Here is a 12,895-nt window from a genome sequence, read left to right as displayed (position 1 = left end):
ACTGACAAACTTCAAATCGGGAGTTCCATCCTGTTTATTTTTACAAGAAAATACCCGCGAACGTTTCGCCTGCAATACACCGAATGATTTTGATCTAATATTTTTTCAGCTATGTTATACTCGTAAATGCAATTTATTTTACTGGAATATCAGCTGGACAATTAACGCTAAATTCGGGATTGGTCGAGTTGCTGATATCATTGTTGTTTTTGATGGAGTTGTATTAGGTACGATCTGTTGCAGTAATTCCTTTGGCGTCATTATTATTATTATTATTATTATTATTATTATTATTATTATTATTATTACTGTTATTATCATTATTATTATTATTATTATTATTATTATTATTATTATTATTATTATTATTATTTTCTAAATCCCGATTTTCTAAATCAGACGTAGATTGAAATATAGTCATTTTCTCGTTGTAAATCTGAATCATTTCTGTAAACTCGCTATCTGATATTATTCAATCACTAAAGCTTGATGATATCAGTGATGAAAATTTAGCGTATGCTAGGGTTGCTGTACGTAATTATATTATATACTCATGCAATTGTGTATTTGTGCACGTGGATATTTGTTTTTGCGATGATATTGAGAACACCAGCAATTGTTTTGCAGCAGAAACACAAAATTGTTGCAACTGCTGGCGATGTCATTGTTATTGTTGATAGCAATACACCTGTTCCAGCGATAACAGTAGACGCCGAATACACAATGTCAACAAGAAAAACACGTCTGTGATATTCTGTTACTTTTAATGTATACTCGTCAACGATATTGTTTAGTTTGGCATGCCACTCACGTGCCTGATTGTATCTAAAACATTGAACGTTGATCAGAAAGTTCATTATTTTTTAAATGGGTGGGAATTTATAATTAATTCAAGACACCAATAATAAATCAAGCCGATTTATTTTTCTTTGGGTTCCACTGCAAATTTTTCTTCGTCTTTTTGCACCAACTTCACTAACAGAGATCCAGTCAGGAGTGGATATTGTAAACGTTGTAATGCGAAGTACTGCGAACCTGTATATACCGGTAACTTCTGCGCGATGTTTCAAAGATTTATTGAGCGGTGTCCTTAATTCTTGTCCAAACGCTACTGTCGGTATTTTTATATGTCAGCGAGTTTAATACCAATACATGCTGGCTTTCCAAAAACATCATCAACATATATTCTTTTGCGATATTTAAGAAATGTATTCACATGAGTAGTATAATCCTATTAAAGTGTTGTCATTTTATTGAAAATTGAAGCTGACGTGTTCATCATTGGGAGGTTTATATAATCGATATATTTGTTCGTTAGTGCCTCGTTGTGTGATTTTTGTTCTCCATGACCAGTAATTTTATTATTAAACATCTTGAAAGAACCAGTCATTATATCACCGGACTTTCGTACTGGACCAAGAATATTATCTAATATCGTTGACCTAACAACACCAGGCTTAATTTGTTTCATTACTATCAAACACAGCTATGATATTTTCAGTTGCTCTATTAATCCTAACGATACTATCTTGCAATGATAGATTACTTGTTTTTAATTGTCCATGCTTATCTTGAAATACAACTACTTCGTTGGGATCGACATTTGCAAGATTTAATAGTTCAGCTATTTCAACACTGGTCCGTTTACTCACATTTTCATGAATTATTCGTAGATTTTTGTTTTTGTTTAGAAGAATATATTCCGTTAATATTAACCATTATACATTAAGATCTGTTTAAAACAATTAGAGGCTCAAGTATACTCGTGCACGACTTTATGAGGTGTCGCAGTTGATGCATAAACAGAATCGATTACAGCAATTACTTCACGGCCACATATTGGCGGATTGGTTATTGTCAGTGTTGAAAATGTTGAATGCCAGATTAGAGTTTGAAGTCAGCCGTTGTATTTTAAAAATTATTTTGGCGACGCCAGTCAATACGAATCAAAATAAACAATTCTACGTGGATCAATCGCGCATGCAAAAACTTTATCACGAACAACGGCAATAGCTTTCATTTATAATTGTTTTGCAATTGGTATTGCGTTTGGAGCTCTCCTTCGAAATAAACCGTGAACAAAATTATCGATTGTAATACCGTAGAATGCTTGAAGAGTAGGTAATCGCGAATTCATCACTATGACCATAATCGGGCTACGTTAAGCATTATGTATACTCATCTTATCTTAGTCATTGTCTTTAATTGCTTACCCTTAATCACTGATTATAACCAACGATTTCATCAACGAGAGATCGATAAACATTAATGTCCATGATACCGCCTGTAAATAATCGTTGACAAATATGAGCTGCTTCATAAATGGGGAATTATTACCAGCTCGTTTTCCCCCAATCAAACTTTCTAATCTATCTACGTAAGAAAGAACACTGTTAGGACAAGAAATAAGACCACTTCCTTGAGTAGAAAAAACACTTCCAGTAGGTCCGAGGGGGGAGAGGGGTCAGCTTATACGTCATGAAATTCTTCTTCTTCTCGTTTTTGTCTAGCCATACATCATGTTTAAATGAACGAAAATTCCAGTCATCATCTCTGATAAGTTTACTCCTAAATATGAAATATATATCTTTAACCCAATCATCTTCACTCCAAAAATCAACATATCTAGGTTTTACATACTGTGATATTTGATAGTATCTAGCGGCCATATTTAATGTTTTGTCATATCTTGAATTTCTGATGATATTAAAAACTTGAGCCTCAAATCTATTCTAAATATCCGCTATTTTTGATTGTTCTTGGTTTTGTTGTAAAGTTTGAGGAACGGGTATTTGTCAAAGACTTTGTGGGGAAAGTTATGGTTTTTGTTTAGGAGATTGTGATTTTCGTTGTTGAGATGGCCGTGAATTTTGTGATTTTCGTTGCGGAGATTGTGTTTCCTGTTGTTGGGGTTGTAGTTGTTGTGGAGACGTTTTCTGAAAATTGATTATAATTTGAATAAAAGATAATTGTTGAGTGTATGGTTTGTGATCGTGTAAATCCTTAACATATCTTTTCAGTTTCTTGAGATATTCGTCATATCTTGCATCATCTTCGTAGATAGGGCTTTCAACTACTTTTATTCGAAATATCCTTTTATGCCAGTCTTTTGAAACCACATATTTGTTAGCGTATATGGGTTTCAACCGTTTATTTCTGATAGCCAAATAGACCGCAGCAAACGCAGCCAAATGATCTATATTTCTATTGTTGTATTCTATGAAAGCAATACATTGTTTATTAAATTTATTAATCATTTCAACTCTTTCTTTTGATGTTGATATTGGTTTTGGTTTTGCTATTTCACTCTTTATTTCCCCCTATTTAGTACAACATTTACTAATGTTTTCAAGCATTTCTTCTTCTCTGCCAGGAGGTTGAGCAGCAGCTATTACAGTTGGAAGTTCTCGTAGAAGTTCTCGTAGAATCCATTTTGGTTCTTTAGTTCTTTCTGCTATTTGTCCAGTTTCTCTAGAGGTCTGTTCTAACGTGGGAAGAAGACCTTCTGTACACTCTAAAACTTTTTCGGTTGCCTTCGCTGGCGGCAGTTTCACACGTTGGATCTCTTGCAGATTAAATTCTACTATAGAAACGTTATCCTTTTCTTTTAACATATTCCACCATGCCATTTCGAAAGAGGGCAGACTAACTCATCATAATCAAAGGGACTTTCTTTTCTACAAATGAAGTTTAATATATTTTGACCCTGATATTTTAGATATACGATTAATTGCCCAAGCCCTGTACCATTCCCCTTTGTGTCTAAATATGCTTTACTTACCGTGACCTTTACACAGTTTTATTCCCTCTGTATCAAGGACACACTTATCATCTTTTATGAGATACGAAACTTGTTGACTGAGATCTATGACCAGGAGATATATAGCACTTCTGGTCAAGAATGTCTGGTGAGTAGTGTAGAATACATTTGCGCCTGAAAAATCCCACAACTCCAACGAAGCGTGTTCCACAATACTCTTCTCAAGTTTGCTTGAATTTTTATCTGAAAGGAGGAAAATAAACTACAACAGTCTAAAAAAGTCCTTTCGAAATGTTGATTGTAAAGAGACTAAATGGGACTTCCTGGAGTTCATATTTGTCTGAGTAAACATCTGCACAAGATACTTTAAGCACTGCGTGAAGTTCTTTGCCATGACCGCTGACCTTGAAGCTGCTATCACGGATACATAATACCTTCAATTCCTTCAATCTCAAACTAAACCGATATATTCTGCTCTATAATTAGTATTTTGGAATTTAGCCAAAAAAATAAATCATTTAAGTAGCGTCACCTAATGCATCCTTCCAAAATATTCAAAAAGTGACTTAATACAAATTGATTCCGACTTGTTAGATTATGTTCACAAGCTACAAACCTGACTCAAGACCTTTGCCAGAAAAGTCAACATCAGATTGCTATCAAACAGTTCATATCATTAGGTATAATATCATGGTTATTTTTGCGATGTTTTAACCCACTGACGTGATTTTTAATCATTTTCATCACCTCTGTACTTTTTTATAGCAATTTTCCCTTTTTTAGGCAGACTAAAACAATAACAGTTAAATAAAATATAAAAAATAGCCATGTAAGGTCGTTCTTGTTTGTGATGATAAACTAGCAGTAGTTGTTTCGGTGATGAAGTTGGCCTTCTGAACTAGAATTAGTAGTAGTTGTTAATGTGATATTTTTTGTAGTAGAAGTAGTAATTGTTCAACCTTTTGAGTACAAGTCCATAACATAATATCATGAATGAAGTCAGTAATTGTGTTTTATATTCAGATTTTGCAGCATAATTTAGGGTTTTGTCTGATATTCATAAAATATAATACAACTTTAGGATGCACAATATTACTTTCTTGTCACTTACACATGCTTTTCGGAGTAAATTTGCTTTTTAATAATACAGAATCATTCAAATTAAAATTGTGTTCTATTTTAAATGATATGAACCTTCCACAGCGAATTTACACATCTGTCCAAGTTCACCAGATTAGAACACTGACAAGGTGACACAATCTAATATATTAGAGAATCAGAATAATCACAGAACGTTTTCAAGCTATGTCCCAAGGGTAATATTCCTTCAACCTTTACAATACACTTTGATTACTCTTTAGCCTTGGCCTTGTGAAAGGTAAGCACCAATTTTCCAATCGTCACAATGGTTTAAAAATAGACGTTTAACAAAGGAAATAATAATTTACCCTTAACAGCATCAGCGAGAACAAACAGACTACACAGATGGGTGCCGCGCAAATACACACTTTCCATAGACCAACATCTAATGTCAATGGCCAACATTAAGTTTATCAAATGGCTCACCACAGCAACTAGGAAAAACAAAACACAGAATTGCATAGAGAAATACTTCTCTTATTGCAAATGCCATAGGCACGCGCGTCTCTTCACCAGCCTGGGTGGCAAGTGATGTCGGGCTATTCTGTATGATCCACCGCATATGCAGTGAGCAGTATGCCAATGAAAACATGTTTGGTCTTGGATCACATTAGGAAGCATTTAGAGGTGTAACGAAAACTGCATAAACAATTATTGTCAAATACATACGCACGTGCATTGTACGGGTGGTTGGACCCATTTTTGGAGAGGTGTGGTCTAGGTGTTGAGGAACACTACATACTTTGCTAGGGTACTGCAAATTATTATAGCTTGAAGTTACTGACAAAGGTTTATCGTCTGAGTTATACAAACAGCACATACACAATGAGTAAGACAAGTATGAAGTTTCAGTCATTACTAAGAGAAAAGAGGCTGTCGTGTCAAATAGCCAGCCAGACGACTGATGCGCTTGGAGCCATCCATCTTGTAGCTATTCTGAAAGGCGATACGTTTCTCATTCACAACAAGTTTATCATTCAGAATGCGGAGATGATGACGAAACTTGGGGATGTACTGTTGTAAAGAAGACTCACCCAGGGAAGACAGAAGAGCTCAAGGGCTCAATATGGCTGGGATACGTAACGTAAAATTCTCAATGATATTGATAATGCTTATTCAGTGGCTGCAGTAGTATACAGCCTCTACCTCAATCATGAATCAAATCCTCATATCTTGAAAAGTTTGATGGACATAAATTGGAACTGTATTGGTCAGCATGTAGTAGAACACTTAATTAGGGATGTGGGTGATGCGAGTCTATGGTGCAGCAATCAGTAACTTGCTCGATCTGGTAAAGATCTCAAAAGTAAAACTTACCTGAAAGAAAAGTGCTGAAAGTAACATTAAAACTGCGCAAAAATTAAGATCGTATATAGATGAGCGCAATGTCGAACACCTTTTCCTGCACCTAGGCATAGTTAGATCAACATAATGATGTCCAATAAACATAATTGTTGTCTTTGCTGTTTTTCCCTACGCATCTCAATATTCATTTATTTCCGTACGTGTTGATTATTTAATATTAGTTTTTAAGAGGAGTATCGTCGTTTTAATGTGTAACGTGTGTTTGTTTATTTGATTGCTTATTAGATGCAATTGCCAGAAAATGTTTTACAAGCAACAGCTTGATAATGAAGGCATTTTGCATGAAAAGTTGTCAAAGGTTCGCTACTATTCTCCCAATCTATTACTGAGGGTTCATTTCAGCAAAATGTATGGTCAAGGTTGACAGAAATATCACTCACCACACATGATTTACACTGCCCTTCTGGACCGTTTTTTCTGAAAGCCACAAAGTTATCTCCATGTGGTTTGCATGTTGCTTCATCAAGCACTGCTTTGCTGTGATTTTTTAGTCAAAAGAGGCTTGTTTAAGCACCATGAGGTGACCGAAGCCTTTATATTGCAGGAAACATATAAAATCATAGAAATATACCAAAGCAATGAAATTGTCATCATAAGCAAATTCATAGCTGGTATTACAAACAGTTGTAAGAGCGTGATGTACTGGCTAGTTACTAACAAGAATGAGCTTGTCATTATTTTGTCTTGTGTTAATTTTGACAATGAATTCCACGACTATGTCATAATTGTACCTACAAAACAGCTCTTAGATAAATTACATGCACGTCCAGTGTTGAGAACGAGAAACCACTGCTCCCCCCCCACTATGAAACATGTCTAAGCCCTCGTACTTCCTATGATTAACGGGCAAATCTGACGTGCCAGGCTAAACAGCCCCTGAACCAATAATACACTGGCAATGCACCACCAATCCCGCATCAATCACAGACGATTGTCTGGCTGACAACATGTGCAATTTCTGTCTGACCCGTTATTATCATAACCCACCAACTTGCAAATTGATGTATCATCCATACTTTATTGATACCACACTCAAACCCATTTCAGCTTATTTCGCTGAAATGGACAAACAGAATGTATACCAAAATGTATCGGTCAGAAGTATATTTTGGGGGTTTTCATTTTGGACATGATTTGATTATAAGAGTAACTGTGCCTCTTTTGGGTGGATAGTACCAGTTCAGACTGTTATACAACAAGGATGCACAGCAGACATACATCTTGCACTGACGTTATGTAGATCGTGTGTAGCCAATATGTGGGCAGGTAAAGTTAATTGTGATTAAGGCAACACACACAAGTACTGCAATATTTATGAGTCAGGATATTCAGATTGCCACAACAAATAAGTGCTGAAATGCCCCTGGCGATCATATTTCCCTGCTAAAATTAAGTGGTGAAAGGACCTTGTTCATAACCTTTCTTACTACAGTTAAATGATGAAATGCCCCTACCGGTTACCTTTCCTTCGGGTCAAGTAGTATCATACGTCTTACAGCTTGCCGGAGGCAAAAAAGGTTATATATGAAAATGATGCATTCTGCTACATGACACTTATCAATCAGAAAATCAAACAGTATGTGGACGTGCCAACATAGGGAACGTTTTTTCTATCAGTTGGTAAGTGTGCCGGAGGGCTTGTTGAAGCATATTATTTATGGATCTATTGTTCTTAATCAAACTGAAGCCAACAATGAAGTTGATCTCTCCAGATCTCATAAAACCTCGTATCACATTCCTTACAGAAGAACTATAATGTTGATATAACTAAAACTGTAAGGCCCACATAGTTTTACATGAAATGATCTGAAACGCTGAATTCACGTTCTTACAATTACAGAATTAACAAAAATTACATGCATCAAGTAAATGTGGTTAATGGTATTTACACTACAGTGATGGTGATCTCCATAGGCAATGGTAGGGTAGGGATTGTCATACTGTCAACCATCATTCCTGCCTCTATAGTCGTTCTTACAGTTTAAGTATACTTTATATGACAGCCAAGTATGCTACGAAGTGTCTGTCATCAAGAGATGAACAGTCTACTGGCTAAAACAAAATCCCAGGAATCAAGTGGAGATCTTTTGAATCGTCATTTACATACATTCGCTCCAAGATACCTTATATATATATATATATATATATATATATATATATATATATATATATATATATATATATATATATATATATATATATATATATATATATATATATATATATATACTTTTAAATAAGACATGTTTTACATATTATTATATTAATATTTAACATGGATGTCTTTTATTGCTTAAATGGATTGTTCACTTGCATTTTCTTTTTTAGACCATATATTTTCTCTGCATCAAAATTGACATGTCATTTTATACAAAAAGCAAGAACCATTCAGTATAACCCTATCACTTGTGACTAAGCTATAATTAATAACTTAGAAACTGTCCCATAACCTTGGAACTTTGTTACTAAAGTCAGAACTTGGAAAACACAGGAAGCTCCATCTATTAAACTGAAGTGGCTAAGTTAAGGCCCTAAACGCATGATAAAAATGTTTTGGATTTGATTCACACCATTGTTCAGCTTGAATCGTCAGAAGTATGCATGGATCATGCACATGATCAAATTCTTATCAGATCTTGATGATAGAAGCTTATATACCAGATGTAAACTTAACAAAAATATGTCCTCAGTAGCGTTCAAAAGCTAAGGCAATATTATGCAAGATGACATCATGCTATTTGTGGACATTTCTCATAATCAAACTAGTCACCTCACTAAAACACATAGATCCTGGGAATGATCAAACAATTCCATGATATTGATGATAGCAAATTATAATCAGCAACATAGTCGCTATATGTTGGTTTTCAAGCTCATTGATTTAAATGCAAGATCACTTCATTAATATGTGTGAAGTCTGGTTAAAATTAAATTCATGTAAGATCTTGACTGTTATTCGTACATATAAAATCTGACATAAAAATTATACGGCAATATAAAAATGATGGACAAAGTACAAAGGACAAAATTTCATAAAAATAATGAATTTGCATTACAATCACTGAAGATTTAGCCGCCTCTGTGAATACAATGTTATATAATTAACGTATGTATTAAATTTCCTGATCATTTATCAGTGACATGGAATGGAGGATGATCCAACTAACTTCTCCTTCCCATCCCATTCTGGTATTTGGAGATTGTCACTACAACCAAGAATAAATATCGCACTATCAAACATGCAGTGAGCTGGGTCAAGTGGCACATGGATTTGGGTGGGGACAAGGTCTGTCAAGGTATATCAGAATTTTTATTTGTTGGTCAACTACGTTTAAAAAGCTTAGATATCCTACCCAAGTCATTTTAACTTTTAAACAAAACCATTACTGAGTGCATATTCGGGATTTATAGTCATTGATCTCTTTCAAACGTCCAGAAAATAAGATAATTATGCTTATCGTGCTTTACTTTCATAATATGCCTTGTTGCAGAAATGTGTCTGTAATGACCTTAATTATGGTATATTATAAATTACAATACAGGAGTGAAAATTAAATGTGAAACTATTGCATTAAGCGAAAGAAAGATATAGTCAAAATGTTTCATTTATTTCCATATTCCTGTGTTAGAAGAATATGCAGGTATTTTACCCTTGACATTTGACATGCAAGAACAGAACGTCATCCGTTCCATCCGTTATCAAACTGTAGTATTTATTGATAATATCACACGAATGGTTGTCCGATTTTTCATGCTCCTGTCATTCAGCATTTTTCTTGAGAGAATGCAACGTGCATTTTACATTAGTTCGCTTGTCATGACTCGGATTGGCCTGGCTTCTGTGGGATTTCGCTACTAATGAACGTTACTCTGTGGGGAATACATGAGATGTATTCAGAATGACTGCCTTAATGCTTTCGACTTAACTATTTCAGCTGTACAACCGCAATTTAATCACACAATAATTTGTACATGTGTGGGCCGTAAAACAAATTTGCATGAGGTTTTGTTTTGTACATTATAAAGAAAATGTGTTCAGCCTGAGGTAATTATTATTTAATGTAAATTTATTAACTTACTGTAATAAATACAATGTTCGTTCTTGAATATTTTTGTACTTGAATTAATTCCATGGTATTCCGCATAAATCCGTAAGCCTGAAATGACTTTATACGGTATTTAAACCTGAAATTTGGCAGAAATGATATGATGGTCAATCAATTTTCTTAGGGAAGCATCCCTATTTTGTGTCAGCAATCAAGCTCAAAATAGTATATACTAACATTTTCAGTGCTTCATCTTGTAGTAAATACTACTGATTAGATTATAGTTATCTCAGACAAGAGATGAAAGAGGTTTTGAACGTATACATATGTATATGTATTTTATTAAATCAGCATATCGCGTATACATTATTTGTGTCATTATCATCATGCAACCTAAATTTATTTGTGATAGAGTTGAAATGATAACCTACTGCAAATATGAAGATTTTAAATACTAAAGTGCTGATCAAACTTTTTAGAATTCAGTAACTGAATGATACAAATAATTAGAAACTGGATGAAATCACTCATAATTGCAGATAATAATAATTCCAGTTGTGGTACTCGAGGAAATTATTGTATTGATGCTTGATTTAGTTTCATTCGTTGGACCTGTACAAAACTATTTCATTAAACTAATTATCTTACAACACGAAGAAACGTTGGTTGAGCAGCATACTATTCCACATATATTGATTTAAATTAAACAATTTTGGAAGGTTAGTGACTATCTCCGGATTCTAAGTTGAAATATAAGAAAGTAATTTGAATAATTTGCTGAAATATGCTGAATATATTTGCTTTTATTGAGAATAGCTTAAAGACAAATGTAAGCCTGAAAGACTGGTATATGGCTTATCAGCAAACCAAGGTGAAAATGTAAAAATAAGTTTGTTATTTAAGAATGTATGTATGTATGTATGTATGTTTGAATGTATGTATGTATGTATGTATGTATGTATGTATGTATGTATGTATGTATGTATGTTATGGCACTTTAGAATAATAGTGGTTACATGGCGTCAATTAAAGAAAGAAACTGAAAACTGTAAAACTGAATTGCAAATATTTAGGAAGTTAAATTTTGTCACAGTGGCCTAAATAAAGGATATGCACAACATGTTTGAAAGAATGTTTAAAAATAACAAATAATTAGAGATAAAAGCAAATCCCTAACAAACACATTGTACATTCCAATAAAAGAACTTATTCTGGCATCGGAACTATGTGGTAAAGGAAAACACAAAATCGTGCATGTAAATAATATAACATATACTGATACAGAATCGGAAATTTAAAAGATGTAAAAATCAATTTAAGTATGTAATACTGAGTATAGTTCCCATTTAATAAGGTATATTGACCATCTATTTATATCAACTGGATGTTCGAAATTATAATATAAACGTTGCAAAATCAAAATACTGGACTAAACTAAAACTGTTGATTGCCAAGAAATATTCTTCTAACAATAAAATAATATTTAGAGTTGTCATGGTAATGTACCTGTTTCTGTTATATTCTTATGATCCTTATTTGAGTAACTCTTATACTTAACTAAAATGTTATATTCTTGGATTTTATGTCAAAGAATAAAAAAAGCTTGAAACTACCACCGCTAACGCCATTAATTTTACAATACTGAAGGTTAATACATATTGGGTTCACATGGATGGCATATATTTTATGCTGGTACTGAAACTGCATCAACTGGACAAATTTTAATGGTCTTCCTACCTGGAAGATATTTGACAAGTTTAGCTGAAATTGGTTGTAGGCTTTGTATCAATAACAAATACATATGCAGTTGTTCATAGATATGGGTAAATGCCTTCCTATGACTTCCAGGTTCTAAATTTATATCAATATCAAACGAGAAATTCACTCACTGTTATAAACCTATGGCACCAATTATGAAATTGGTGGAAGGGGAATGTAAATTTCCTTTCAGCAATATTTTGTTTTTCTTTGATATCATTATCATTTTTTGCAACTAAGCTGATTAATATAATTTAATCGTTCTTATGTACAAGCCAGTGAAAGAATCAATTTAAGACTATTTGTGGAAAGGAAGATTTTTATGAAATAAACTCCAGGGCCCACTACCTTTTCAACTGTAAATAGTTGATTCCTGATAGATAAATTATAAACTCTTTCCACCAGCTGTATAAAGACTGAGGAACTTCAGAAAATGAATGAATAAGCCATTTTTCCTGAATGATTTTTATAAATGTTTGTGTACGAGACAAATCATCAGACAAGAATATGACCTACTTGTTTCGTGTGTTTTCCACTCTCCAGTTGCCAAGGAAACTTTACAGCATTGCACATGAACATCTATCCCATCAGTGCTATGTCTCTCAGATATGTTTACATTGTTTCCCAAAAGGCGCTGGGTCAACGTTGTTTTTCCCGCCCCATATTGACCTACCACCATCACCCTGATATTGTAAGCCTTTTCCATTCCGTCATTAAGATCCTCCATGTATGTCTGAGGGGATTTTGAATCCATTTTCTGGACCTCTTTGGAGATGACGATATCTGAAATCAAACGATTATAACGGTTTTCATGATGACAATGAAT

General features: G+C 33.9%; 1 protein-coding gene across 1 annotated transcript in view; it reads right to left on the bottom strand.

The window, feature by feature from the left end:
- Positions 1-12,895, bottom strand: part of LOC149774374 (leucine-rich repeat serine/threonine-protein kinase 2-like) — a 72,924-nt gene that overhangs the window by 49,482 nt on the left and 10,547 nt on the right. The window contains exons 2-3 of the mRNA XM_089945358.1: positions 12,586-12,852; positions 3,782-4,003 (exon numbers count right to left, since the gene is read on the bottom strand). Of these exons, the coding sequence (XP_089801484.1) occupies positions 3,782-4,003; positions 12,586-12,852 (489 nt within the window). The remainder of the gene's footprint in view (positions 1-3,781; positions 4,004-12,585; positions 12,853-12,895) is intronic.

This window comes from Sinohyriopsis cumingii, unplaced genomic scaffold (assembly GCF_028554795.1).
Source record: "Sinohyriopsis cumingii isolate HCF-2022 unplaced genomic scaffold, ASM2855479v2 utg000273l, whole genome shotgun sequence".
Taxonomy (NCBI): domain Eukaryota; kingdom Metazoa; phylum Mollusca; class Bivalvia; order Unionida; family Unionidae; genus Sinohyriopsis; species Sinohyriopsis cumingii.
Note: the sequence above shows the minus strand (reverse complement) of the source record. Positions and strands in the feature narration are given on the sequence as shown.